Raw genomic sequence first — 26,750 nt, 5'->3', positions numbered from 1 at the left:
CCCCGACCATAGGTGCTCCAGTCAGTCTATTTGCACCAGTGTAAACTTGGCTAGGTCTAGATATGTAGGAGTGGATAAGCTCACGGCGGCCTAAATCCTATTGCCGTGCTGCTTCACAGTTGCTCAAAGAGGCGTCCAGGCGGCTCACATGTCAATATATCAACGAGTGGTGGATTTCTCTCTGACACCTGATCGCCGATTTGTTTGATTAGGTACCTGAGTATCCAGAATTTATCACCAATTCTCTGACCTTGAGACATGGCTCTGTGTTGTACGGTAGATTCGTGGCAGTTCTAAAGCAGAAAGAGACGTGCTCAAGTGCATACCACACTACCCTAGGGTATTACGGGTTATGAGCTGTTGGGTCTGGTTGATCAAATTGATGCACCCGTTTTGGAAGATACCATGCTTCTAAACTATCAGATGACGCGTCGCTGTTATCAATCATGAGAGATAGCATCCAGGAAACACAAAAGGTACGGCTCCGTGTTGCCATGGCAGCCCACAGCTGGTGGTAGCCTAGGGTAACTTGAACTGCCATGACGTTCACATGATCCTTTCGAAGGATGCATCTCCAAAGAAAAAAAAACAAAACAACCTTGGGAGTGAGCGCAAAAGGCTTCTAACTTCCAACAAACAACATTTCGGGAATCAACATTTCCAACGTCTTGCTTCCTTCCCCGTCAACAAACCTCCTTGCACATCCACAGCAATCACTGGCATGGCTGATCCTTTTAGCATTGCGACCTCGCTTGCAAAGACGGCGCGAATCTGCTACCGTTTCGTCAGGCAAATGGAGGGTTGTCCGGACGAGGTCAAGCGCCTGAACTCTGAGGTAGCGAACTGGCATCCGCAACTTGAGGTGAGTTAGGATTTCAATATTGCCGCGTGAAATGGTCAAGACGATGTCGCCCTTTCTGACAGAGACAAAAGGGTCTTGCAGAGCTCATGAAAGGCGACAGCCCATCCGCGATGCGTTTGAGAGACAAACTTGAAGATGGAGGTTTGCTTGATGTCAAGAACCTTGTTGACGAATTGAACAAAACCTTGGAGCCATACGAACGGGATCTCAGCATGCGGAGGAAGGTCCAGTGGGTCAGCCGTACAAAGAACAAAGTAAAAGAACTCTTGAGCGAACTTCGGCGATACATGGAACACGTCATGAACATCGTGCAGATGGAAATGCAGTGAGTCAAATTGGTTCCTTCCCAGTAGCTTTGAGCCTCGCTGATAATCCATAGCATCATCGCTGGAGTCCTCTTGGGAAAGGTCGGCGACATGCAAACTTCTTCTCTTGGTAAGTCTATCCTATCACACATACGACTCCGTTCTAACATGCGCAATAAGACGAGTACACAAGACGAAACATTTTGGAGTGGCTCAGACCTCGAGGCATTGAGGCCGACGAATTCCACCGCCAAAAACGAGCCTTGAGACAGAATGGCACCTGCGACTGGCTTGCTGAGTCGCCCTCTTGGATTGATTGGTGCAAGGGTGGCTCGGCCGTGCATTCTCGATTCCTCTGGATCCGCGGACTCGCCGGTGCTGGCAAGACTGTTCTGGCTTCCTTCGCCATTGACGAAGTCTTGTCCAAGTACAGACACAAGGGTGTTTCTTACTACTACTGCTCACATGAGCGCCAAAAGGAGGGCTACACCTCGGCAGAGGAGGCCTGCTCATTCCTTCGATGGGTCATCAGGGATCTGACAAGTCAAGTCACCCGTCCCACGGCCGGAACTACAGGTCGCCAAGCGAAAATCCCCAAAATACTCCACGATCTGTACGACAAGCACGATTTCGATAATGGAGCCTTGCTGAGTTGCCTGCTAGCTGTGACAGAGCACATCGCACAGGACTTCAAGCAACAGGTATACATCATCGTTGACGCAGTTGACGAGTGCCCGTCGCCCCGAGAGGAGTTTCTGCGCGTCATGACTACCATCGGCACCGATCAGGCTTGGAAACATGTGTCACTCTGCTTCACGAGCCGGAATGAACATGACATCGACAAAGCCGTCCAACCTCGGAAAATCCTCATACCACGGAGCCCTAGAACTATTCGCAGAAGGCCCCAGTCACAAAATCCATCAAGGAGCTTGCAGGGACAAGTCAATGCCGCTACTGGTGGGTTCGATGGGGCGATGTCGCCTCCTGGTCTATCCCCTGCACGAGGTGAAAGTTCGCGAGGTCGGTCTCCTTCTCTACAAATCTGGCAATTTCCAAATTCGAACCACAGAACGACGAGATCAATGGACAACCTACCGCAAGCAGACGATACGTCGTTCAGCCACAATAACAGGGAACAAGCAACCTCTCCCAGTCAAGCCGAGGTGACTCGCGGCTTGGATCTAATGGATATAGATCCTCCAGAAAAGAAGGAAGGCTGCACTATCCTTTCCATGGACGAAAACCCAGACGTGATGAGGGCCATCCGTACCTTTGTACAAAGCCAGCTGGAGGGTGACGTGTCGTTCGACCGTGAAGGTGTAGATGAGGTTGTTACCCTGATTGCTCAAAGAGCAAGAGGCATGTAAGTGGATGAATCGTAACTCCATGAACCTTATAGAACATACTGACGGACTGATAGGTTCAGATGGGCCGCATGCCAAGTCGACATGATCACTCGCTCAAAACTATGCGACATTGACTCGATCTCCCGAATGCTCGACACGATCCCAACTGACATCTTTGGCACTTACGAGCACATGATCATGAAGCTCTTGCCCAACGATCGAGGTGAGAACGAACACAACCGAAACTTTGCGCGCACTGCATTGGCTCTTATCTGCAGTGAGACTTCCGAAGTCCCATGCGCGAACGTGCTTGTTGAGGCATCTCGTTACCATGTGCCGAGTGGTAGTGCTCATAAGTTCCATCTCAATCAACTCCAGAGCATACTCGGGTGTCTCATCAAGGTAACACGTCTGAAGAAGACCCCTGAGTCTATGTACAGCCGCAATATACAAGAAGACGTTGGAGCCACTTCGCAAGTTTTGGTGGCTCATTATACAGTCAAGGAGTACCTCTTTGACGGGAAGACCGCTCTGGGACCAGCGAAAGACTTCGCGTTGTCCGTTGAGGCTATCCAGAGCCTGGAGTTACTAGTCATATTCAACGGTTTGCAGCAATTCGGTAAACAGCGGCCTGCTGACGCAAGATTGCCCACTCGCTACGAAGAGTACTGCCTCAGGATGACCGATAAGGCACTCAGAACCCGCAGAGGCCCCATCCTTCGAGACAAAACAGTTTGGAAAACTGTGACCGAGTGTTTGAAGTGGAACAATGACCACCACTCACCGAGATCCGGGGCGTTTCCAAACATGAAGATTCGGACAGCACTCTCCAGCTGGGCGAAAACTTCACCATTTGAGCAAAACAAGGAGCCGCAGCATGAAGAAACAAGCGTGCTTGTGAGCCTATTGCTGCTCCAGTGGCCGGAACTCGCTACGGTGTACCTTGCAGACCTTGCAGAGGCGAGAAAGAAGGACATCTGGAGGGACAAATTCCAACTGGCCAGGAGCTTCAAGATCGAGGGAACTAGCCCGATCAGCTTGATCCAGATGTGCGTGACCCGCCGGGACATTGCCTTCCTACAAGTACTTTTCGATGCCAGGGCCGACTTCTCGCGTGAGAAAGACCTGGTTATGGACCTCTTCTACAACGCCTACGGCCATCGGAGCCTGAACGACGAGGACGCAGGCGAAAAGACCGGCCGCATGCTCAAGATGCTGCTCGAGCGCGGCGTGCGGCCCGAGGCACCCGGCTACCTTTTCACGCCGCTGCAGTTCGCCGTCAGCAACCTCGAGGAGCGCTGGGTTGATGATCTCCTCAGCGAGGGTGCAGACCCCAGTGCCATCGGCGACCCCGATGGGGTTCATCCCTTCGGTGCTGAACACGATGACATCCACGGCCACTTGACGCCGTTGGAGATCTGCAGCCAAACGACGCCCGAGTGGCTCCAGTCAGATTTGGATGCTGAGCTGATAGAGGACGTCAGACAGCGAGTAGCCGAGTCGCTGCGTCGGTGGGGAGCTGTGGATTCCGGAAGTGCCCCTCCCCTTCTGGAAGACTCGAAGAGCATCGTCATTGTTGACGACGATGAGTAGCTCGGCCATCAGAGGTTCGTTGCGACTCTTTTCGCCCAGCTTGAGGATTTTTTGGAACTTGGTTTGTTGAGCCAAAGAAGCGAGAATCGGAACAAGGCGTCGCATACTGAGGCACGTGTCATGCATGTAACTACCTAGGTAGCCAGCTTCCGAGCATTGATATTTATTATCTAGCCTACATACCTAGGTATGTATTAGCAGCGTGTCTGCCTATGGCGTGAGGAACCTGTAATTTGAACCCGATGTCAACCTAGCTGACCGCCATCGTTCAAGTTCAGTACGCGGCGGCGCTCAAATTCTGGTGGATTGATCACTGGTTGACTAGAGTTCACGGTGAAATGACGGCTCTCCTAAGTGTTCACGCCACCTACGCCCCCTGAACATGAGGACCACCACCCCTGAGTACAATGACAGGCCGCACATGGCCACGACAGCCCACGCAGTGCCAAAGGTCGTCTTCTCCGCGAATGGTATCATATAGAACCCCAGAGTGAACGAGAAGACTTGACGGCCGAAGTTGAGCAGGGTGGAAATCTCAGCTGATTGCGGTTTGTAACACTGTAGAGGCGGCTTCGTTAGCGTCACTTGAAACTTCCATGGCACCACAGGCGAGTCTTACATCCGTGATGTACGCGTAAATATTCGTCGTAACTATCTGCAGGCCGACTGCCGCAGTCGCAATGCCCATGACAGGACCCATATAGTGCGTCTTGAACTGGAAACATACACCCTCGATTATAACGCCGATAGGAATGAGTATGGCTCCAGGAATTGTCGCGTACAGCCGGCTTTCGGGATTAATATCGCCATTGTGGGACTTCGCGTGCAGGTAGACAAGTCGGTCTGATACAGGGCCTGCTGATATCTCGCCGATTAGGGTGCCAATGAAGGTCGATAGGCCGATGGCCAAGCCGATGCCGACAGTGTCCTATGCCAGACCTGTGTTAGCAAATCCTTCCCGTGTTTCCCTCGTTCGATCCTGTGGAATCCTTCACTGCAGGAGAGAAACGTACAAAATGGTAGATGCTCCCGAATGCCGCTGCACCGGTCACCGCAAACAGTACACTGCCCAGCCCGAAGTGGATGGCGTAGTATAGTGCTGGCAATAGCACACTCGGATATCGCAACATGAAGAAGACATGCGCGAAGTCCCAGAGCTTCAGCTTTTTCCTGGCTGCGCCATTGTGAGTCCTGAATATGAAGAGGTCCAGCCATCTGACAGGGCTCTGCAGAGACTCGCCGGTGGAAGTGTTTCGATGATATAAAGTCTCCGGGAGGGCAAAGAGCAACAGAACCCAGGCTGACCCAAGGATTATGGCAGGGATCCAGAAGCACCACCTCCAGCCGAGATACTTGGCGATCGGCCCGCCGATCATGCCAGCGACATGTGCGCCGTTCGTGATGAAGACGGTGTAAACCCCCATGAACCTCCCACGCTCGTGCATGAAAAACATGTCAGCCACACAAGCTGCGCCGATTCCCATCCCGGCTGATGTTCCAACCCCGACAAAGAACCGAGCTACCAGGACGCCGGACCAGGTCTGCGCCGCAGCCGATGCCGCATGGCTGGCTACGCCGACGGCAGTGACAACGAGGAAGACGGGGCGGCGGCCGTAGATGTTGGCTATTGGCGCGAGGAAGAGGGGCGCGACGCCGGCGCCGAGAATGGCGATGTTTGTGCAGTATGAAGCTGTAGTCACGGAGATGTGGAACGATTTGGAGACAGGGACGAAGGCGCTATTTATCACTGCCTGCGTGAACGGCCCGAGGAAGGCGAGGAAGGAGACTTGGAAGAGCACCCAGAGCTTGAGTTTGGAAGGCCAGTTGAGAGGATCCTTAGGATCGTCTGAGTGAACTTTGGTCAGGATGTCCTTCGATCCCAATGGAAATACTGGTGTGCATACCTGATGGTTGAGGCCTCAGCGGGAGGCCATGAGTGTCAAGTTTCGAGGCGCCGATCTCCCCAGAGGCTTTGGGGACTTGGTCTTCGAGGTGCGAGACATGTTGCTTGGCCGAAGTATGGCCTTCCTCTACATCTTCTTTGTCCATATCGCAAGGCAACAACGTGAAATGAATGCAAGGTCAAGAAACTTGAGGTCGGCAAGAAAAGGCTGGGCAAAGGCTTGATTCTGTGCAGATCATTACGACCTGATAAACTGACCGAGCCGATGCTACCTGCCGATGATGCATCTATGTGATGATTTAACGGGCGGATTCAAAGTGCGGAGTAGCTAATAGCCTGTCGACGTAGTCATAGACTAAGCAGTCAAGGATGGCGATACCCCATATTGATCGGCACTATACCGTTGCATATGAACGCCACAAAGCTCGCGGGAGCCGCGAGGCTCTGAGTGGTGGGACTGAGTTCCGGTGTGGCGGTCCAGATATTAGAGAAGATATCCCCAACTGTGCCCTAAATCTCTGCGGATGAAGCACCAGGGTCACAAAAATGAGAGAGCCTACCAACCTGTTTAGTACAGTCAAAGAAGAATTACTGCCACGCATCCACTTGAGGGATTTTCAGGCATCTAACCTGACAAGCTTAGATCCATCTTCGCTCATCAACTTTCATTTACTTACTCAGGTTTCTTGAAAGAATCGTCGGCTAGTGAACCATCTTGGAGTGGCACAGCAAGCTTCACTTCGGCCGGCTACATAGAGTTTCCGGTATAAGCACAATCTCAACGGGAACATAAACACACTGATAATCACTGCACCAAGAAGACTGGTTGAGGCTATTATGAGTAAATTTACATACCCTTGACACATCCCAACTGCACGTTTTAGTTTCGAGTACCTTCTCTCACGGCGCCGCTGTGGTGACTACCAAGCCGCTAGCTAACCACCAACTACTGTGATCTGATTGGCTTGAGACCAGGTAAACCAAGTTTAATTTCCTATTAAGTAGGCAATAGAAACCCTCTTGCATTCCTTTTCCCATTTCATTCCCCCCCTCCCTTGTCCTCCTTCATTCCACTACCGTCGCCGTTCGACTTGACTCTCGTCTATTGTGGCTGGCCTTGGCCCAATCGATGCGGCACTGACCGTGGCCACCAGACCACCACGACGCTTTCCTGGGGACATGGGACGCATCAATCAGTCGCGTTTTGCGCTGGAGGACCTCGCAAACCACGACGGAAGTCATGATTATGCCTACTCGTGGGGCTACACTATCTTCCGCACCGTCTACGGGCCCGACACTGATGAGGACTTCGCAAGGGCCGTTCAGCGCCTTGCCGTTTACGCGAAAAGGTTCACGCAGAATAACCCCCACGACAACCGCCCCGACCAGAAGCTTTGGAGCCGTTACTACAGCGAGGTTGTGCAGGACGAGGAGAGGCTCTCTGGGGCGACTGAGAGCGAGGTTGGTGACATGTTTGATGTTTGGATCAGGGACCATCGCCGTGCCGCCACAACCGCCAATGCGTCTCTAAGACCCAATGACAGGTTTCTTTTCTGCTTGATGCTGGACGAGGAGAGCATGGAAAATATCCTCGAGCTTCCTGAGGACCCCCGCCGCCGTAACTTTGACTATGGTGCGTCTTGGGTCAAGGTCATCAGCGACACGGTGAACACCACAGAGGAGGGCGTCAGCGAAAGATGGTGGTTGCGGGTCGGCGTAACGGACCACCTGTGGCCCCTGTGGTTTTACCCCTTTAACCCGGACATCATGGTTGAGGAGCTAGGGTGGGAGGATGAAGAGGACGGAGTCAGGAATATATGGGGCGATTATATGCTCTGGATGCGGGAGATCGATGCGCAGTACGAAGGATGATGATGTATTTTTGGTACATATCTTGTCCGCTGGAAGTCCACCCCTGGCTATTGTCCACCTGCCCGTCCTATCCCTAAGACCTACCTAAGTATATTAGGATGAGGTCATCCTGCGAGAGGTTATTCTAGAGGATCTTATCTTTTAAGACGTTATCCCCTTAAAAGTTCATCCTATAGGACTTATACCCTCCGTGTTTACGGGTGCGAATTTCTGATCTCTGGCCTGATTGTTTGAAGAAGTCCATGGCCCACGAGAAGGACGATGACTGGTTACGAGGTGTCTATGACGCTTTCTGGAACTAATCACTCTCGTGTAAAAGTATCCGGCGCGGCAAAGGCCTAGGGTAAAGCAGAAAGGCCACCGGTATCGGCCAGGTACAAACTCAGCAAGCAAGTCAACCTCCTTCTACTAAGTAGAAAACATAGGCAAGTCGCAACAGGGTTGGTATCATGGAGCCTTAGTGAGCTTTGGCCATACTGTAGTTTTCTTCTGACCTGTCCATCCGTCCGTCCGTCCGTCTGTCTGCTGTCCATTTAGCTATTAGAATCTCCCCCCTAGAGCCTATATACCAACTCTTTGAGTGAGCATGAAATTCGTTCGGAAGACCCCGACCCAAGTTTCAGCCAACCTAGCTAATCCTAGGGGTAGTCAAAATCGTTAATTCTTATGACACTAAAATCCTTCTTCTCGGGTACCTTGCGTTCCCACGGATCACGATAGATATGCCTCACAGCCATAGCGTCCCAATCGTCGAACCGCAGCCTACTTGACCGCTCACATATTAAAGGTAAAGGGCAGGAAGTCTGTGCGCCACCGCCGCCGCTGCCATCGCTGCTATCTTTTTCAGCTTTGAAAAGGCCTAGAAGCGCTTCCATCTGGTGGTCAAGTAACTTCCAAACCCGGACCGTCTCGTCCCATGAGTTTGAGTGAAGGTAGACGGCCTTGCATTCCGTGTCGGATTCCCCACGGTCAAAAAGGACAACACCTCCAAATATTTTATCCTAATCAGTTGGATGTTAGTGAATTGAGTGGCATCCAGAAAAGGGTCGGACTTATGGCATTAAAAGAAAAGCCTCGTGGACGATGCTATGCGAAGGAATGGGAGCCATATGTGGACACATACCTCAGCCCAATAAGCAGCCATGTCACCTAGTCCTGCTGGATAGTTCTCATAATCCAAATACCGAGAATGAAAGAATAGAGTTGGCTGTGGAGAAGGAGGTGGCAGGGCTTCCCCTGGAGGAACATCATATCTGTTAACGATAATAGGATCCATACGCCAGAGTGTCACACGGCGTAGCTCTTCCTCGTTATGGGACTTGTTTCTGTCTTCAAATAGTTCGATTGCAATTTCGTGGATGGCGACTACCGTAGTCTCAACAAGACGTAGGTTGAAGTTGTGGCTTCCGGGGTCAGTTGCCTGGAATTGCTCGAGCACCTAACGATGGTTAGCGCGGCGGCTGCCATATGCAATTACAGCAACTGGCGAGATTGTACTCTGAGTCGGATGACGCTCTCGCCGGTAAGAATAAGGTTGACATACTGACTGCTCGATTCTCAGCTTAGACACATCCAGAGCTCCTACCCAAGCCCTGGCCCTATCAAGGGCCCCCTCACACAGCTCCCGGTGTTCTTGGAGAGGATGACCTATACCGATTGTGTGGCCACGACCTTCTTTGGCGATATGACGAAGCGGAAGTCCGTCAATGAGCTGTGCCATAGTAATTTCGGCTCGAGACGTGGATAAAATATTAGTAATGGCCAGGATTGCCGCGCTGCCGTGCTGTACATCAAGAATGTCCCCGATCGAGGCCTTGGGACCCTGTTCGCGGGGCTTAGGAAACGAAGGCATCGTATTGGGGTTGATCGGTGAAGTTGCGTAGTGGGCTATCAATGAAAGACAGTTGTCGGGACATTTGTTGAGATATTCTTGAAGACCGAGGAGAGGAGATTGTTGTGCAAACTACTAGCCAGGCAGAAAATAGAACCAACAGTCCATGTTGGCTTTCTGAAGTGGGGGTGGACGAAAACATGTCCTTGGCCCCCGGCCTGCGCATCTTCCGCACCGGACATCCTCAACGCGAGTGTCTAAGGTCCCCAAACCCCATATGCCTCCCCATTCCGCCACCGTCATCTTGGCTGTGAATTACATGCTTGATGCTCCTGTCTGGAAACAATCCTTGGCAATCAGTCAAATCAACAGTGCAGCGTAGGAGACCACTCTACCCTACAAAAGCACATATCCATACCCAAAAGTTATTACTAGTAGTCCTTAAGACCCCGAAAAGCCTGTCTTTCAGTTCCCTAAGTTCTTTACAATTCTACGATAGACAGGATACCTCCACATAGTTGCCATGGTAAAACCACCACCTACCTAGGTAGCAACTAACAGGTAAAACCCCGGTAGAGGAAGGAGCTGAACCCTTGCGTAGTTTGGGGAACCCACCCAGGAACACATAGGGCGGCGCAGCACGGCAACTGCGCCACGGCACTCCGTAGAAGGTTTAGAAACGAAATTACCCCAAATCCCTCTCTCCAAAATGAGGCTCCTAGAGTGTAAGCGCTAAGCAAAAAGTCGCACGGCAATGACATCCTTTAGGAGGGGTAGTCAGCTGAGGTGGGTTCATTGGCCGTTTTGCTGGAGCCGAGACACTAAATACGATATTTCGAATAGGCAGCTAGGTATCAATTGGCTAGTTCTATACGAGAGTAGCACTAAGACGTATGCGCCATTTATCCCTCTGTGATGAAGAAACTGTGCGAACGGCCGAAAAGGCCCATCTAGAAGGACTCGACTGGCATATATATGCCTGGTCAATGGAACCATTCCACTGACTAGAAATTGACTCATTCTTTGACAGCGAGGCATCCGGTCAAGAGATCAATTAACCATCACCATGGGGCGATTTGCGGATACGCTCAGCTTTTCTGGCCTTTTTGCAACGTTGGCATTCAAAGCCGTTTGTGGCCAGGAGTCGGGGATGGTCTATGGATTTGACAGCGTGAGTTTTGAATTTTAACAAACCGCTGCCTCCAAGACTTCTAGGTTTCAAGCTTTCTAACTACCCAGCCAGATTGAGCCATCAGCTAATCTCACGTGGACACAATGTTTCGATGGTCTCGCATGCTCCAAGTTGGAGGTTCCTTTGGATTATTCTAACAGGAGTCTGGGCACAACATCAATCGCTTATATTAAGCTGGCAGGCAAGAATGCTACCGTCGAGTCCCCAAGTATTGTCGTACTTCCCGGTAAGATCTTGATCAAATCATTTGAGAAAAGAGGGCTTTGACTCGATATAAATGGACTAACATATGCAGGTGGTCCGGGTGGCTCCGGCATCGACCTTCTCCTGTCCTACCGGTCTCTTGCTGGGCAAATCTTCGGGGAGCAATATAATTTCATCTCCTATGACCCTCGTGGGGTGAACAACAGCGGTTTGACGCTCGACTGTTTTTCAGGCAACGCCGAAGCAAGATTAGCCTTCAATCGACTATACAGTACAGGAACCACCAATGTTTCCTCAACGACGTTTCATGAGCAGTACTATTCTGGGTCTATCTATGGAGAGTGGTGCAACAATGCCGTCGAACGCGATGCATCTCATGCATACTATGTGACCACGCCGGCGAACGCTCACGATTTGCTCACCTTCGTCGAGGCTCTGGCTGAGTCAAACGGCCAGTCGCCATCAGATGCAAAGCTATGGGCCTACGGTGTCAGTTACGGCACTGTCACTGGCACCACCTTTGCTTCCATGTTCCCCGACCGCATCGGGAGAATGATACTCGACGGCGTTGTCAACGCCGACCAGTATTATGACAACGACTGGAGGGACGCATCTGATCAGATGGACGAGGCCATGGAGAAGTTTTCGAGCCTCTGCCACTCTGCAGGCCCCGAGGCGTGCTCCTTCTGGGGGCCTACGCCCGAGAACATCACCACCAGGCTGGACGACATCATCCTGCAGCTCCGAAACCATCCGGTCCCTCTGAGCGGAGTCCAGAATCAGAGTCTGCCACAGCTAGTCACCTATTCAGACCTAAAGGCCCTGTTCATCAACACCGTCTACAACCCACCCGCGGACTTCCCGGTCATGGCCGACATCCTCCGCCAGGTAGAAGACGGAGACGTGTCTGCCCTCGCGGGGATGTTCCACGTTTTGGACGTTAAAGCGGACGCCCGTTACATCATCCAATGCGTTGACTCATATCGGAGGAACAAGGTCGCTACAATTGAGGAGTTCAAGGACTTTGCCGAGTACACGGCTTCCCGCAGCAAATACCTCGGCGATATTTATCCCAACCTCATTGGGGGTGTCGTTTGCTCTTCCTTCCGACCGGAATTGCCTGATAGCATGGTTTTTCAAGGTAAGCAGCCCTCATTCAGTGACCTCCGACCTTCTTCTCCATTGTTTGTCAAAATTCTGACCAGATTTTCGTATATTCAGGGCCAGTGGGGTCGAACAAGACCACGTCCTTTCCAATCTTGTTCGCGAGCAACACCATCGATCCAATAACGCCCCTCGTATCGTACGTTTCGACCAATACGGCACTATATCTAGCGCTGAGGCAATGAACTAATGATTCCTTTAGGGCGCGCAAGATGTCTGCTCAGTTTCCAGGGTCAGCCATACTACTACAAGAAGGCATCGGTGTAAGTCTTACCATCGCGCATCCGCCATTTTCACATATGAGAACCCAGACTAACTCGCTGAATAATCTTTTCAATTGTAGCACACGGTCATGTCGCTCGGGGCGTCACCATGTTACTTTGGCTATATCCAGGCATATTTTCAAGGCATTCTCCCACCTTCCAATGTCACTTGCCCACAGCAATACGTCCCCTTCGGAGGAGGTGCTGTTTAGGAGCATAGGTTACCACTACTTCCTATGATACACTCTAGGAGTGTGGATTGACTTAGAAAGCGAAGTATCACTCTGCCTGTTTAGCTTACGGCATATTTGACTGGCCCTAAGTCGAGTGTAAAGTCGAAAACCCAATCAAATCAAAGGGTTCACCGCACAATAGTAGTGCATAGTCTGATTTTCCGGTGATGTATATGTTATTATAGTTTGCGTTATTAATTGTGAGTCTAAATTGTCTCTGTATAGTATCATGCTATTTGAGTCTGGTTAGCCTTCAGTACCTAGGCAGGAAAGTATCGGGCTGGGATGGAGTAGGTTGGGTGTTGTCTTTGCTTGATCAAGCACTGGACCATGGATGTACCCCGCAATGATCGACATTGTATTGTGATAGCTCTGCCTAGGGTAGGCAGGGTACGCTACGTCAGTACGTGTGGCTCGTAGAATCCGCGAGGTTGCAAATGGTGGGGGCCGGGTTCCGGGGTGGCGTTCGAGACGTGGGAGGGCTGTCCTTCTCCATCTCAGCGGATGAATCATGACGAGAGATGCCTTGAGTAGCTTTGCACGCTGGCTGATCCGGCAAGACGTTATACCGTGTACATCATCTCCTTGAACTACCTGTTTCACGACTCTAGGAGCCACCAGCTCTTCAATAACAATATGGCACCGCTTCCAATCACGTTCGCATCGGGCTTGTATGACCGTATGATCCCGCTCGCCACGGGCGAGGTGCGTCCGATTGGTATCGACCTCAATTTCCTAGAGTTAGACCATCCTCGGGATGTCTTTGATCGCATGGTTTCAACCAAAGACTTCGACTGTTCCGAGCTGTCAGCATCGTAAGCGCATGTCTCATCTTCTTCGGGTATGAAGGACTGTAGTTCGGTTTATTTCCCCAGGTAGCTAACTCGAACCAGGGAATACATCACCATGTACGCCGCAGGAAAAAGGGACTTCATCGCCATCCCGGTCTTCCCTTCGCGGGCCTTTCGTCATAGCTTCATCGCCGTGAATGGTGATCGGATCAAGTCGCCCAGCGACCTGAATGGAAAGCGCATTGGCGTCCAGCACTACACCATGACCGCTGCGGTGTGGCAGAGGGGCTTGCTACAGCATGAGTACGGCGTAGACCTCAGTACCATAGAATGGGTAGAAGGCAAGATGGAAGGGCCAGGGTCGCACGGCAAGCCGTCTAGCCTTCCAGCCCTGAAGCCGGTCAGGATCACACAAAACAGCAATCCTGAGAAATCGCTAAGCGACCTCCTCCGCGACGGCGAGATAGACGCGACCATCGGGGCCGATCCGCCAGAGTGCCTGGGCAGGTCGCCGCACATCAGGCGGCTGTTTCCGGACTTCAAGCAGGTTGAGAAGGACTACTTCAAGCGCACCGGGATATTCCCAATCATGCACCTTGTCGCCATCAGGCGGGAGCTGTATGAGAAGGACAGGTGGATGGCGACGAACTTGTTTGAGGCGCTGGACGACAGCAAGGAACTGGCGAGGAAGAGGATGCTGACGACGAGCGCCCTGAGGTATATGCTTCCGTGGCTGCCCGAGGCAATCGATGATATCCGGGAGACCTTTGGCGAGGACTGCTGGCCCTACGGGCTGGAGGCGAACAGAAAGACCCTCGAGGCTCTGGTCACGTATCTGGAGGAACAGTCAATGATTGACCGGAAGATACCCATTGAAGAGCTGTTTGCGCCTGTAAGGCCTGCCAACTTTAGGACCAGATAGGCGGCATGAAGAAAGCGCATCGATTCGCCCGGTGGTGGTCACTGTACGCCCGGTCGCGCGATAACTGTCCGCCATATCCTTTCGTATATTGATGAGGTGGCAGCTCTGTTATATAACACCTCGACCTGATTTCCTGAAGCATACAAGTTTGCTCAAAAACGCTATGCAATTCATAGAAAGCAATCCAATTCGACACTTGATGTAGGGTCGCGAAACCATTCCAGCTCCTCCCAAGGTCGGTAAAAGCACAATGCGGTATCGCCATATTAGATTGATTACTCGCGGCTCTCCAGTGATCAGTCCGAGTGCTGCATGGCACATCCGCCCCAATTACTCCCCATCTGCGCTTTCTGGCTCGCCGCTTATATCTTCCATGTCTTCATCACAACCAGGCCATAGCAGTTCCCTCCGCATGACGGCTCTGATGTTTTTGACTGCAACGTAAATCCACAGCAGAAACAGCGCCACTGTCGCCACCATGACGACAACCTTGACGCTGCCAAGGTCCATCGCATCCGCGAGCTGGAGCAGCGCAATGAACAGCCCAACGTTTGGAAATATGAAACCCCACCAGTTGAGCGTAAATCGAGCGTCCTTGATCGAGATGAGAACCGCGACGGTACTGAGCGAGCTGAACCAGAACGCAACAAGCCACATGAAAACGCCGACGGCTACAGCCACGGCCTTGAACACGTCGCCGACGGGGATGGAGTGGATGCCGAGGAAGCCCTCGGGGACGTGCTTGGGCGCCTGCATGCCGAGCGCCACAAAGGTGTTGACGGTGTACGAGGCCGGCCCCACGGCCACGAACATGGCGGGCCGGTTCGACGCATCGGGGAGGTCGGTGTTGATAAGCCGGGTGACGTAGATGGTGAGCATGAAATACGCCACGGTCCAGCCCAGGCCCTGGAACGCGATGCTGCCGATGAACATGGGCAGGCCGGAGGCCGACGGCTGGTTCTTGAGGAGCGCGCTGCCGAGCACGCCCAGCATGAGGAACGGGTAGACCGGCAGGATCCACGACGGGACCGCGTCCGCGACGGGGAGCTTCTCACGGTCGAAGATGATGTGGTACTGGAAGACCGCGACGAGCATGACGACGCCGGCGTAGATCCAGTAGAGCACCTCGATGGTCTTGAGGAGCCAGCTCCCCGTCAGCGGGACGGCGTAGAGGTCGACGCAGTATAAGATCATTGCGATGCTGACAAAGTATGCGCCGAAGAAGAAGCTCTCGTGCGGGTGGTGCAGGCTGCGGAGCAGTCTCCCTTTTGCGGTGGTGAATCGATACGCGATGAGGCCGGAGAAGAGGACGAACAGGGCGAGATTGAGAATGGCCAATGCCCACCCAATAGCCCCCAGACCGACGAAATCGTACGGCTGCTGCCCGATCAGAGTAGCCAGAGCACCGGTAGACATGGTGACCTCAAACCATGCCCAGGTGAAGTGCTGCAGTCGTTCACTCCATGGGAGGCCATCTTTGGCACTGCCGGGCCCATCTGGCTGCCGTTGAAGGAGAGAAGTGTATTCGGACATTTTTACTGGAGGATTTGATGAAGATAAGTGACAGTGAAGCCTCTGACCAAGCTGCCAATACGAAAGTGTTCGAGGTTGAGGTTATTGACGTCAGGGGAGTAGTGGTTAGCCCCACTAGCCCACTTCATACTAGTGGAGAAGAGAAAAGCAGTTGAAATCTGGGACTGGAAGCTGGGACGACCATACCGTTGTTTCAAAGACATACAGTATTCTCCGAAGTATGCCAAGTAGCCACTGCACTTGTGGTAAGGTGGATGATTGGCATTGTTGTGCGGCCGGAATCAATGCAAAATTGCAACGTATTCAATGCAGAGTGTGTATAATATGACGTCGTCTCGCTATGAGAAAGTGATAAAAGGAATGAAGATACCAACCAACCTATGAATAACACCTGTATATTATAATCTCACATTTGGAAGTTAAACGAAGTTACCCTAGGGTATGGACGCCGTCACCGACGCCGCAACAAATGCATGAAAAAAAGAAAAAAAAAAGTCGAGGCCACAATCTCAACGGCGCCACCAACCTTGGAAGCGACCAGTATCTCACCCAGAGCGCCTCACACGTGGATGCAACGCCAGAGGAGGAAGAAACCGCGAAGAAAACCGGTGCAACGATGAGTAAATGCAACAACACATGATTTCGACCATCAACTTAACGCCTAGCGCCCCACATGTCGAAACAACTCCTAACAGATGCTTGACACGGGGAGGTATTCCTCCCAGGAGACACTTATTCCGTGCTCCTGACCGCCCTAATTTTTAGGAGGTCAAAATGACGCTCAATTAAACCTTGGGATGAGCTAGTAAAGCATCGGCCTCTAGCTAGCAGAAACAGGTCGAGGAATGTCGTGCATCATGAGATGAGCAGGAAGGAACAAGAAGACATCAATCCGGCTCCGACAAGGAGGGAGGGCAAATGGCATTGACGAGATCCGGCAAGTCAGGTCCGAGGAGCAAACGACGTTGCTTGAAAATGGCTGTCCACTACACAGTTAGAGCATCTGTATTATCTAGTGGCCTCGGGAAGCACTTCAGCAGAGTTCATGACCGGATCTCTTCCGGGATAGCCCCGCCCTGATTAACCTGTGAGAAGGCCGGAGGACCATAGAGGTTCTTGGTCAATGTTTCTATTGTGGAAGCATATAGTTATTGATTAACAAGATACGAGTCGATTAATCGAAGAGTCAGTATATTGAAATTTCAAAAGTCTGGTCCACGGAAGTATGCGGCTGTACGGAAGTATCGCTGCATGTTCAGGGTTGACCGGTGTGATTATCCTCGGCAAACCGAACCGTCATGACAAGTGGGAGGGTTGATCAATGATGCGTGTGTAGCTGCAAAGAAAAAGGAAACGGAATTACGCCTGTTGTTAGATTTCTTTCTAATTGCTAGATACCGTATTACTCAGTCTTACGATTCTCTCACAAGAGTGGACGTTTATCTTCTTCTTCATGTTTTGTACCTCGCTGTATCCCACGAGCATATCCGCCGATTCGTCAAGAAACCCCCTGGACAAGGTGCAGCCGAGCCGGAAAGTCCCTAGGGCCGGCCCACGAATTCCCACTAGATCCGGTCCTGTTGGCTGCGCCCCACATGCACCTGTTCGCCAGCCCTGGGGTGCTTCAGCGGACCGCCAAGAAGGTCAGGCGGTGACCAGTTGGTTATCCACGCTGCCACGGTGAGTTCGCACTACGAGGATAGTTGAAGTTGGACCGCCTGCCATGTGAATCCTGTTTTACCCGCCGCCGGAGCTTCGAGACCCGCAGCCACATGCTGGCAGCCACTGGCGGTCAGAGTGGAAGAAGGCAAAAGGGAAGGGGGCAGCAGAGTGCGAGCACGCCAAGGTCGACCGAATCGTAAATCCGGGGGAAAAGCGGCTAAACATCCCGCGGTCTGCCGTGGCCGTTGGCTGTGTGTGTGCCCCACCAACAACAGACAATCCCATGCTGTGTGGCGAGTCGGTTGGTCGATTGGTTGGTCGGTTGGTCATTGACTTTCCAGCCCACCGCCGCGAACTCCACCAGGCCAATGCCCTCATTTTGAGTGTTCTCGAGTCTAGTTTCACTCTCGCTCGCCCACGCCACAGCATTTAGAGCTTCTGAATATGGCATGCGAATAGGCTCATCCGGTGCATGTCGAGATAAGGAAAAGCCTAATACCTGACCCCGGCCCCGAGGATCGATCGGCTGCAGCAGCCGTTGAGATGCTCCTGAGCCAGATCGCGGCAAGCACCTGAACCTGCATGCATGACATCGATTTTGCTCGGCAAGAGGGCCACTAGGCCCAAGTGGTGATCCACACCACCACCCTGCCACCCCGGAAAGCTGCCCAGATCCCGGCCAGAATTCTAAATAAGCTCAGTATAATCATTTAGTAATGGACGCTGTTCGTAGCGCATAAAGAGGCAGGCACGACACGCTGCGCAGAAAATAACCACATCAGACATCCCAGCAACAGTACCCAAGGGTCCTTGGCTTTTTCTTCTTTCCCCCCCCCCCCGGTGTATCTTCTCCCGTCGAACAGGAAATTTGAGCCCGTGAGATAAACGTCCACCAGACTTGGGACTCAACACCAACCACCACCCTCCAAGCACCCAGCGAGGAGCAGCCATGGCCGACGAAGACATCGTCAAGACGGACCTCCTGATAGTGGGCGCAGGCCCAGCAGGCGCGGCACTAGCATGCTTCCTGGGCTCGCACGGCCTCAAGGGGATCATGATCGCCGCGGCGCCGGGCAACGCCGACACGCCGCGGGCGCACATCACCAGCATGGCCGGGCTCGAGTGCCTGCGGGACGTCGGGCTGGAGCAGGCGTGCTGGGACGCCAGCACAAAGGGCGACAGCATGGAGCACACGCGGTGGTGCCGCAGCATGGCGGGCGAGGAGTTCGCGCGCATCCACAGCTGGGGCAACGACCCGGCGCGGCACGGCGACTACGCGGCGGCCTCCCCCTGCGCGCACGTCGACCTCCCGCAGACGGAGCTCGAGCCCATCCTGACGCGGCGCGCGACCCACTCCGGCTGGACGGTGCGCTTCAACACGCGCCTGCTGACCTTCTCCCGCCCCGCGCGGGACCAGATCATCTCCGAGGTGCGCGACGACGTGCTGGGGAGGACGTACCGCATCCAGTCGCGCTTCCTGTTCGGGTGCGACGGCGCCCGCAGCCAGGTCGTGCGCGAGCTGGGGATCCCGCTGATCAAGAAGCCCGGGCAGGGCCTGGCGCTCAACATCTTTGTCGAGGCGGACCTGTCGCACCTGATCCCGAACCGCTCGGGGAACCTGCACTGGGTGTTCCAGCCCGAGAGGGACTACCCGCCGTGGGGGTGGGCCGTCATCGCGAGGATGGTCCGCCCGTGGAAGGAGTGGATGTTCATCTGCCTGCCCGTCCCCGGCGCGGACGTCTCGGCCGACCAGTTCAGCCCCACCGAGGAGGAGTGCATCGCGCGGTGCAGGGAGATCATCGGGGACGACTCGGTCGAGGTGCGCATCAAGGACGTGAGCAAGTGGTGGATCAACGAGATCGTGGCCGAGTATTACTCGGACGGGAACGTGTAAGTGCCACAAACGCATCCGGAAGAGAGTTTGACGCCCTGGGCCTAGTGCTGACTTTTTATTTCTCCCCTGCAGCTTCTGCTTCGGCGACGCCACGCACCGCCACCCGCCCTTCAACGGCCTGGGCTCCAACACGTGCATCCAGGACGCCTTCAACCTGGCCTGGAAGATCTCCTACGTCATGAAGGGCAAGGCCGGCCCCGAGCTGCTGGACTCGTTCAGCACGGAGCGGCAGCCCGTGGGCCAGGACGTCATCACGCGGGCGAACCAGGGGCTCCGCGACCACGGCGGCTGGATCAAGGCCACGGGCATGGACCACCCGGACAAGGAGGAGCGCGCCCGGATCCTGGCCGAGTTCGAGGACCCGGGCCCGCAGGGCCGCAGGCGCCGGCGCGAGTTCCAGAAGGGCATCGAGGACACGGCGAGCGAGTTCCACGGGCTCGGCATCGAGATGAACCAAAAGTACTTCTCGGGCGCCGTGTACCAGGACGACGAGCCCGAGGGCGCCGCGCCGCCGCCGCCCGCCGACCCCGTCAAGGAGCTGCAGATCTCCACGTTCCCGGGCCGGCGGCTGCCGCACGCGTGGCTCAACGAGCGCACGCCCAGGGAGAGGTTCTCGACCATCGACCTCGCCGGGCACGGGCGGTTCTGCCTGCTCACCGGGCCCGGCGGCCAGGCGTGGAAGGCCGCCGCCGAGGAGGTCACCAGGGCGCTCGGCGTCGAGATCAAGGCGTACTCTATCGGCTGGAAGCAGGACTATGAGGACGTCTACTTTGACTGGGCGAGGAGGAGGCAGGTCGAGGAGGACGGCTGTGTCCTCGTGCGCCCGGATCGCTTTGTCGCATGGCGGTCCCAGGAGATGATACCCGACGCGGCGGCGAAGCTGGACAAGGTGATGCGCAAGATATTGTCCCTGAAATGAGCTCTACATTGTTATAGATAGAATGTCACTTTTACGTGGATAGATAGAGGCAGCCTAGCGAGATGTCCTTGACCCCAATCAGTGTATTTCCGCACATTTACGGAGACCGCTGCCAGAGGTCTTTCCAGAACTGCTTGAAGCCGTAGTGAGGCGCTCGGGAGTCGTAGACCTTGCTGGACTTGCCCTCCATCACGAAGCGGTCCAGCAGGCTGCCGGGCTGGGGCGCGAGCTGGCCCTGCACAGGCCTGGACGGACCCCGGGCACGCTCCTTGATCTCGTTGGCAACCAGCGGCGCAACATCGGCGAAGCAGGCCTTGAGCTCCCTTTCCAGGGAGAAGTATGGCTTCTTCGCCAGCTCGGGCGCCATCAGGTTGTAGGCCCGTGTGAGCGTGTTCATGTTGCTGATGGCCAGCTCCATGTACGATCGTTCGGTGGCCTCCCAGGCGGGGTCCCGGAAGGGTCTGGTCAGTGTGATCTCTGGCTCAGAAGTCACAGCTGGGGATGGGGAAGGGACCTCGGATGGGGACACTGGCAGCGCCTCTTGCCTCATAGCCACCATGACCACGTCGTCTGTCGTATTTGTAGGCACGGCCACCTGATCCGAGTTCCTTCGACGGGGGTTGTGGACCTCCTCCGCACGGGCATATTCCTCGGCGGCGCGCATCTGCTGCTCTAGGGAGCCGCCGCGGCTCGCAATCGTCCTGGCGGCGTGCCGCTTCCAGTCATTCCGCAGCCGGGCCCTGAAGACGTTCGCGGCCTTGACGAGTTCCTGTTGCTTTTCTATCCACGGCGGCACCATGTCTTGCTTCTTGATCATCTTGTTCATGATGTATTCCGTCGTGTCTATAAAAGGGTTGTCGGCCCTCGCATCGCGCTCTACCCCTTTCCCGCGCGGTATGTGTTTGAACTGGCCCCTTGCAATCGCATCCTCGATTCTCTCGTTCGCCAGAGACTGGAGGCCAGAGATGGTGTTTGGCAACGCCCGCGCCGCCGGGGTGAAGCGGTCGCGCAGCTCCTTCTTCATGGCCTCCCTCTCTTGGTCGCTGAGGCCCTTGTCCTTGTCTTTTGCGGCCATCCCGGCGTACACAGAAGCAGCCTCCTTTGCATTGGCCACCTTCCTGCCGGGAGTTAACACAGGCGGCTTCTTAAGCCGCATGTCCACTGGAATCCCGGGCTGTGGCATGTTTGGCTTCCCCCGCAGCCCGGGCCTCAGAGGCTTGTGTGCATCGTTGAGCATCCGCAGGACGGCGTCGGACTCGGTCTCTGTGCCCGTCCACGGCTGCGCGGTCGCGACGTCGCGGGTGCCCCGGCCTGCTGCCTCAGGTATATTGCTCGTGAGCCCTGCCTCCCGCAGCGAGGTGGCATGCTCTTCGCGGAACTTGGCGTCGGCGACCTTGTCTAGCAGGCGCTGCTTAAGCTCTTCGCTAAACCCGGCGTCCTCGATGGCTCGCCGCCCGGCCCGTCCTCCTGTGAGAAGAGCTTCCTCGGTTGCCTCTTCCAACCGTCGGGCCATGGGCCCTGGTTCTGATTTGCCTGCATCTCGGTTTGAACTCGAATCATTCGACGTAGCTGGGGAGGGGGGCTCGAGATTGGGTGGTTTGGTTCCCTCCGAGTATGCGCGGCATCCGTTGTGGATTATGGCTGGCGGTGTTGGACGGACAGGCCATTGATGAAGGCATTTCAAAATCTGTCCTGGCACGCGACACGAAGTGGCCATGCTGTTATGTGGGTTGAGGAGGCTTCATAGGAGCGAGGCATAGCAGCAACGGTTGCTCCTCGAGGAGCTTGGCGCCGCCGCGACGACGGGTCCTGTCGATGACGGTCTGAAGCTGTAATTGCCACTCGCGGACTTGAGGGCGGAGATAAGATAAGAAACTTTAGCTGAAGTGCGTTGTGCGGAGTACTTGGGTACGTAGGTACTTGGGTACTTAGGTACGTACCGCCACAGCCGAACTGCATACCCTACCCCTGCCTGGTGCTGGGGAGGGAGTCCTGGGAGTGCAGCGCGTAACGCGTCAGGCAAGGAAGGCATCCTTCTCATCTCGTTCACCTCTTCGAATCGATGCTCTAAAATGCGATTGCGGCCCAGCGAATAAACCTCAATTGTGCAGTCGGAGGCTCATGCAGAGAAGCCATCAACCCCAAATCCTAAGACGGCAATCTCCGCTACACAGCCTTCACAAGGCATCTGTCACTGAGGTTCAACGGCTCGTGAACTCGCAAGAGACCCGCAATCACAGCCAGCCACCTGAAGGATCCTGTAGCTTATTGATCCCACCGGCATTCCGGGCGTCCGCAAACGAGGCCGCGTACCTGTCGAGCCTGTCAAAGCCTCTGACCTTGTTATATCCCCGGATCATCCGGGTTTGAGCTTGAAGGGATTCGACTCCTCCTGTCTCGACCACGAGAATCACGATGGGTCCACAGGCACCCGTTCTCGCGTGTCCACGAGCATTGAGGAGGAGGAGATGATGTATCAGTTGACACCACGCGGATCATGCCCGTTCTGGCGGTCCCCTTGGACGGGAGACTCCAGCACTGCCAGCCTGACCCAGGACCCAGGACAGACGGTACCGTACACGCCCGCTGCTGGTGGGGGCTGCGACTTTGTCGGCAACACGCTGCTCTTTTTCAGTCCATGAGGATCCAGTATGAGGGTCTGTGTAACCTTCATGATGCCCCACAAGGACGGGTGTTGATGCAATACTCTTCCGTGGGCCACTCTGCGTCGCCAAAGTAGTGGGCCTGTGAAACACGACAAGAGGACGTCCAGGGCCAAAATCCTTCGTCGTTCTCCAGGGCCTTGGCCCCTCATACTGGCAGACTGGATGACGGGTAGGATCACATGTGGCTGCTTGTCTCGACCATCAGCATCACCCACCGGTATGGAGTGTGTGATTGTAGGGCTGCCTCGTCAGTGGATCCGGACACAACTCACCCCTGATTCCCAGCGTTCCCATCGTTCAAGGTGGGCTCAGCGACTGCCACTCAACTCAAGCCTACTACCTTCAAAACGTGCTGCAATGGCCCTTTGTCGGAGCATCAGGGCCCAGTGCCCTCAATTTACCCGTCTAGCCGGCTTCCAAACTGTGGCACCAGAGACATGTCCATGTCTGTACGGGGCAAGATTTCAATGGAGAGCACCTCCGTGACTCACGCTCGACGCATATCGTAAGTCTCGAGCCGGCGGAATCCCCCGCATTTCGACAGGCCAAATGACTGATCTGGACAAGATGCAAGCGATGTCAGAAGCGAAAGGTGCGACTCCCAAGCAACTACAACTCTGTCCACTGGGATCCATGGATGTAAGGATTCCCGACTAAACAATTTTCCTTTCCAGATAAAATGCACGAGAACACATCCCTGTTCTAATTGCACTGCAGCAAATGTACGGTGCGAATTCCGTGAACATGACTTCAAGCGGCCGCCAGTCTCCCGAGAGTACATAGCCGCCCTCGAGTCACGGATTGCAACTCTCGAAGCCGCTCTCGGAAGACTCAAGGGCGCTTCACCTGAAGAGCGGGATGAGATCTTAGAGGGGGCCACTGTCCAGGATCAAACCCAGCCTTTCTCACCCGGGACAGCAGCCGAACAAGACGTGGATGAGATCACGCTCAGCGATGCTCTGAGGAACGCAACGCTGCATGAAACCGATGAAGGTATTTGGTCGCCCGGGATGGCTTTTCTAGGCTGTAGCAATGCCCTAACGAGAATTTGCGCCCAGGTGCATTTGCGTATCACGGCCCAACCAGCATCTTCAACAGCAACCTCATCGAGCCGCCAAGTCCCATGGCGACATCGGCTGTCTCGTCACCCTTCGCCAACAGCGTGAACGCCTTGCACACCCCGACAATCCGGCTATGCATCGCACTCTTCTTTGGGTGGCAATACGCGCACTTCCCGTTCATCGACCGAGAATACTTCCTGCAGATGTTTGAGGACAGCTCTGCCACTGGCGTTGAATCGGGGTTTGCTCCTCTCGTGTATGCCTGCTGTTCTGTGGGTGCACTGATGTCTCAAGACGTTGAGATACGAGAAGAGGCCGCACCATTTGCGCAGTATTCGGAGGAGCTGTTGACGCTGGACAAACTGAATGCACCAAGCATCACTGTGGTCCAGGCCTTTCTGGTGCTGGCCGCCTATAACTTTGGATCAGGTCGGATGACCAGGGGCTGGGTGCTGTCAGGTATGTATTGATGCGTACTTCAGAGTGAAGTTCCTTCAGGTGCTAACAAGCGAGACTCCAGGGGTCTCATTCCGTATGGGACAGGAGCTGGGCTTCCAGCGCGATCACTCACACTGGGAAATCGCCCGCAAGCCAAGCAACACCCCCTCCGTGAACTTCAATAACGAGCATTGGCGGAAGCTGTATTGGGGCTCGTTTCTCGTTGATAAGTGAGTACGCACACACACACACACACACATGTTAGGCAACTTCTTTGGATTGTGAATCTGACAGCTTTCACCAGAATCCTCAGTCTTTTCATGGGCCGACCAACCTTCATGCACGATACCGACGCAGATGTTGATATCAGCGAGCCTCCACCGTTGGTTTCTTGCTCCTGCTTCTTTTTCTGGCTAGTCTGACGGTGACTCGCAGGGATGATCCTCACATATGGGAAGACTGGCTGCTCTCCCACGATCTCGGCTTCCTTGTAGAAGACAGAACAGCCGCCCCAAACCACACATCGCTGTTGCATCAGCAAGTAGAGCTGGGCCGCATCATCCACGACATTCTGTCCACAACATTTGTACCCAAACGAAACGAGCAGTCCAAGGCCAGGCGGTGGACCAATGTGCTGCTCAATCAGCTCAACGCCAGGCTGCTTGCATGGCACGAGACACTGCCGAGTGATATGAGGTGGAAAAAATGGGTTACGGCAAAAGAGAACCTGTTGCCGGATATTGCCATGCTCCAGTACGAACCCTCCAGATCCCGTTCACATCGCCCCACACTGACACTGCACCGTTGCAAAGCGCGTTGTATCACAATACTCGAATCTGTCTGAACCTGCCTTTTCTCGCCTCGTCCTTGGAAGATGGGCCCCGCCCCTCAGGCGCAACACAAAGCCACGGAGGTCCCAGCAAGCCCCAGGCCGCGCAGGCGCGCTACCTCGTCGAGTCGGCCAATATATGCAGGCTCTCATCCGAGAGCCTGGTCGACATCCTGCACCGGTTCAGGGCGCAGCACACCCTCGCCAACTCGCCGATCATCCTGCTCTACGCCGCCATCGTCGCGGCCAACGCCTGCCTCGTCACGCTGCGGCACCAGCACAGGAGCACGGCTGAGCCGCCACTGCGGATCAGAGACACCTCCCTGCCGGCGCTGGATACCTATCTCCAGGAGCTGAGCGTGTCGTGGGCACTCGCTGGAGAGGCGAGAATAAAGTTCCAGCGGGCGCTGACCGCGCTGTGCCGTCCGGACATGACCGTCCCAGGACAACAGATCTTTGGCAGCGAGCAGCGGTGGGACAGTACCTCGGCACAGCCAACCCCCGCCGCCGCCGCCACCCCCGCCGGGTCAGACACGCATTTCATGGACATGTACACCGTGGATCCAGCCCTCCAGACCTCCGTGGACCAAGGGCTTGTCTCAGGCTGGTACCACGCATCACAGCATCACAGCAACATGCGACCGCAGATCCAGGTGAGTGGCGGCGCGACGGGGACTTGTCCGTCCCCAGACGCCGGCTTCGAGAGTCCCATCCCGTTCGTGTGGGACCCGATGAGCGTGCTGGACGGCGAGGCTGAGCTGTGGGCGGCCACCGGCGGCGGCGGCAGCGCCGTGTTCCCGGCTGAGGTTGGCGTGGGAGGCTTCGATGTGGGTTCTGGTGGTGGGGTCCCGTGGGCGGAGGGGGAGACGCAGACGACGGGGTTGTGATGGCATGGGGCTCATGAGATTGTTGAGCTGGAGAGAGGAGGGGTCCGCTCCTTGCCCACGCGCCTCTCCTTTTTCATGTTTCTAGGTCAGCAAGAGTTGTGAGGCCGGGAGGGGGGGGGCGGGGGCCTGGCGGGTCTTGTGGGAGCCCCCAAGGTACATATTCTTATTATCAGCACGTACATAACTGCATGGTAGGAAGCGGTTTTGTTTCTAGTCTATATACATATTATAGAATGTATGTGGCGCGTTCATACGGTAGTGGACACTCAAGGCCTTTTGAACCATTAGTGCCCTGTGCCCAGGCTCTTGTTGACAGCGACACTCGTACATACAAGAAATGTTCTGAACCCAACGTTCGAATTCCAGGAGACGCCGCGTCG

General features: G+C 54.7%; 10 protein-coding genes across 10 annotated transcripts; 6 read left to right on the top strand and 4 right to left on the bottom strand.

Moving 5' to 3' along the window:
- Positions 1–721: 721 nt before the first annotated feature.
- Positions 722–4,106, top strand: KVR01_005877 (uncharacterized protein; the record flags this gene model as incomplete). Its single annotated transcript, XM_044783968.1, has 7 exons — positions 722–862; positions 934–1,187; positions 1,242–1,297; positions 1,348–2,530; positions 2,594–2,736; positions 2,992–3,310; positions 3,347–4,106. The coding sequence occupies 7 exons, from the start codon at positions 722–724 to the stop codon at positions 4,104–4,106; spliced, it is 2,856 nt and encodes a 951-aa protein (XP_044644680.1).
- Positions 4,107–4,427: 321 nt separating this feature from the next.
- Positions 4,428–6,155, bottom strand: KVR01_006121 (uncharacterized protein; the record flags this gene model as incomplete). Its single annotated transcript, XM_044782782.1, has 4 exons — positions 4,428–4,664; positions 4,726–5,034; positions 5,120–5,952; positions 6,011–6,155. 4 exons carry the CDS (start codon positions 6,153–6,155, stop codon positions 4,428–4,430), a joined length of 1,524 nt encoding a protein of 507 aa, XP_044644924.1.
- A 985-nt stretch (positions 6,156–7,140) lies between these two features.
- Positions 7,141–7,881, top strand: KVR01_006161 (uncharacterized protein; the record flags this gene model as incomplete). The annotated part of the gene is made up of 1 exon (XM_044794188.1): positions 7,141–7,881. Exon 1 carries the CDS (start codon positions 7,189–7,191, stop codon positions 7,879–7,881), a length of 693 nt encoding a protein of 230 aa, XP_044644964.1. The 5' UTR covers positions 7,141–7,188.
- A 638-nt stretch (positions 7,882–8,519) lies between these two features.
- KVR01_006407 (uncharacterized protein) lies at positions 8,520–9,733 on the bottom strand (the record flags this gene model as incomplete). The annotated part of the gene is made up of 3 exons (XM_044784712.1): positions 8,520–8,882; positions 9,005–9,319; positions 9,452–9,733. The coding sequence occupies 3 exons, from the start codon at positions 9,731–9,733 to the stop codon at positions 8,520–8,522; spliced, it is 960 nt and encodes a 319-aa protein (XP_044645210.1).
- Positions 9,734–10,706: 973 nt separating this feature from the next.
- KVR01_006246 (uncharacterized protein) lies at positions 10,707–12,990 on the top strand. The gene is made up of 6 exons (XM_044789362.1): positions 10,707–10,883; positions 10,956–11,130; positions 11,200–12,249; positions 12,330–12,411; positions 12,475–12,535; positions 12,616–12,990. The coding sequence occupies exons 1-6, from the start codon at positions 10,779–10,781 to the stop codon at positions 12,745–12,747; spliced, it is 1,605 nt and encodes a 534-aa protein (XP_044645049.1). The 5' UTR covers positions 10,707–10,778; the 3' UTR covers positions 12,748–12,990.
- A 414-nt stretch (positions 12,991–13,404) lies between these two features.
- Positions 13,405–14,481, top strand: KVR01_006318 (uncharacterized protein; the record flags this gene model as incomplete). The annotated part of the gene is made up of 2 exons (XM_044782631.1): positions 13,405–13,583; positions 13,662–14,481. The coding sequence occupies 2 exons, from the start codon at positions 13,405–13,407 to the stop codon at positions 14,479–14,481; spliced, it is 999 nt and encodes a 332-aa protein (XP_044645121.1).
- A 330-nt stretch (positions 14,482–14,811) lies between these two features.
- On the bottom strand, positions 14,812–15,956 carry KVR01_005873 (uncharacterized protein; the record flags this gene model as incomplete). The annotated part of the gene is given in 2 exon segments (XM_044784807.1): positions 14,812–15,927; positions 15,942–15,956. The coding sequence occupies 2 exon segments, from the start codon at positions 15,954–15,956 to the stop codon at positions 14,812–14,814; spliced, it is 1,131 nt and encodes a 376-aa protein (XP_044644676.1).
- Positions 15,957–17,365: 1,409 nt separating this feature from the next.
- Positions 17,366–22,317, top strand: KVR01_005995 (uncharacterized protein). Its single transcript, XM_044791041.1, has 2 exons — positions 17,366–19,566; positions 19,643–22,317. The coding sequence occupies exons 1-2, from the start codon at positions 18,626–18,628 to the stop codon at positions 20,487–20,489; spliced, it is 1,788 nt and encodes a 595-aa protein (XP_044644798.1). The 5' UTR covers positions 17,366–18,625; the 3' UTR covers positions 20,490–22,317.
- On the bottom strand, positions 20,587–22,206 carry KVR01_005974 (uncharacterized protein; the record flags this gene model as incomplete). The annotated part of the gene is made up of 1 exon (XM_044782879.1): positions 20,587–22,206. The coding sequence occupies one exon, from the start codon at positions 22,204–22,206 to the stop codon at positions 20,587–20,589; it is 1,620 nt and encodes a 539-aa protein (XP_044644777.1).
- Positions 22,318–22,523: 206 nt separating the features above from the next.
- KVR01_005956 (uncharacterized protein) lies at positions 22,524–26,374 on the top strand. Its single transcript, XM_044791149.1, has 7 exons — positions 22,524–23,747; positions 23,830–24,148; positions 24,214–24,675; positions 24,737–24,884; positions 24,959–25,036; positions 25,090–25,407; positions 25,467–26,374. Exons 3-7 carry the CDS (start codon positions 24,279–24,281, stop codon positions 26,368–26,370), a joined length of 1,845 nt encoding a protein of 614 aa, XP_044644759.1. The 5' UTR covers positions 22,524–23,747; positions 23,830–24,148; positions 24,214–24,278; the 3' UTR covers positions 26,371–26,374.
- Positions 26,375–26,750: the final 376 nt, after the last annotated feature.

This window comes from Diaporthe batatas (genome assembly GCF_019321695.1).
Source record: "Diaporthe batatas strain CRI 302-4 chromosome Unknown Contig00006, whole genome shotgun sequence".
NCBI classification, from domain to species: domain Eukaryota; kingdom Fungi; phylum Ascomycota; class Sordariomycetes; order Diaporthales; family Diaporthaceae; genus Diaporthe; species Diaporthe batatas.
Note: the sequence above shows the minus strand (reverse complement) of the source record. Positions and strands in the feature narration are given on the sequence as shown.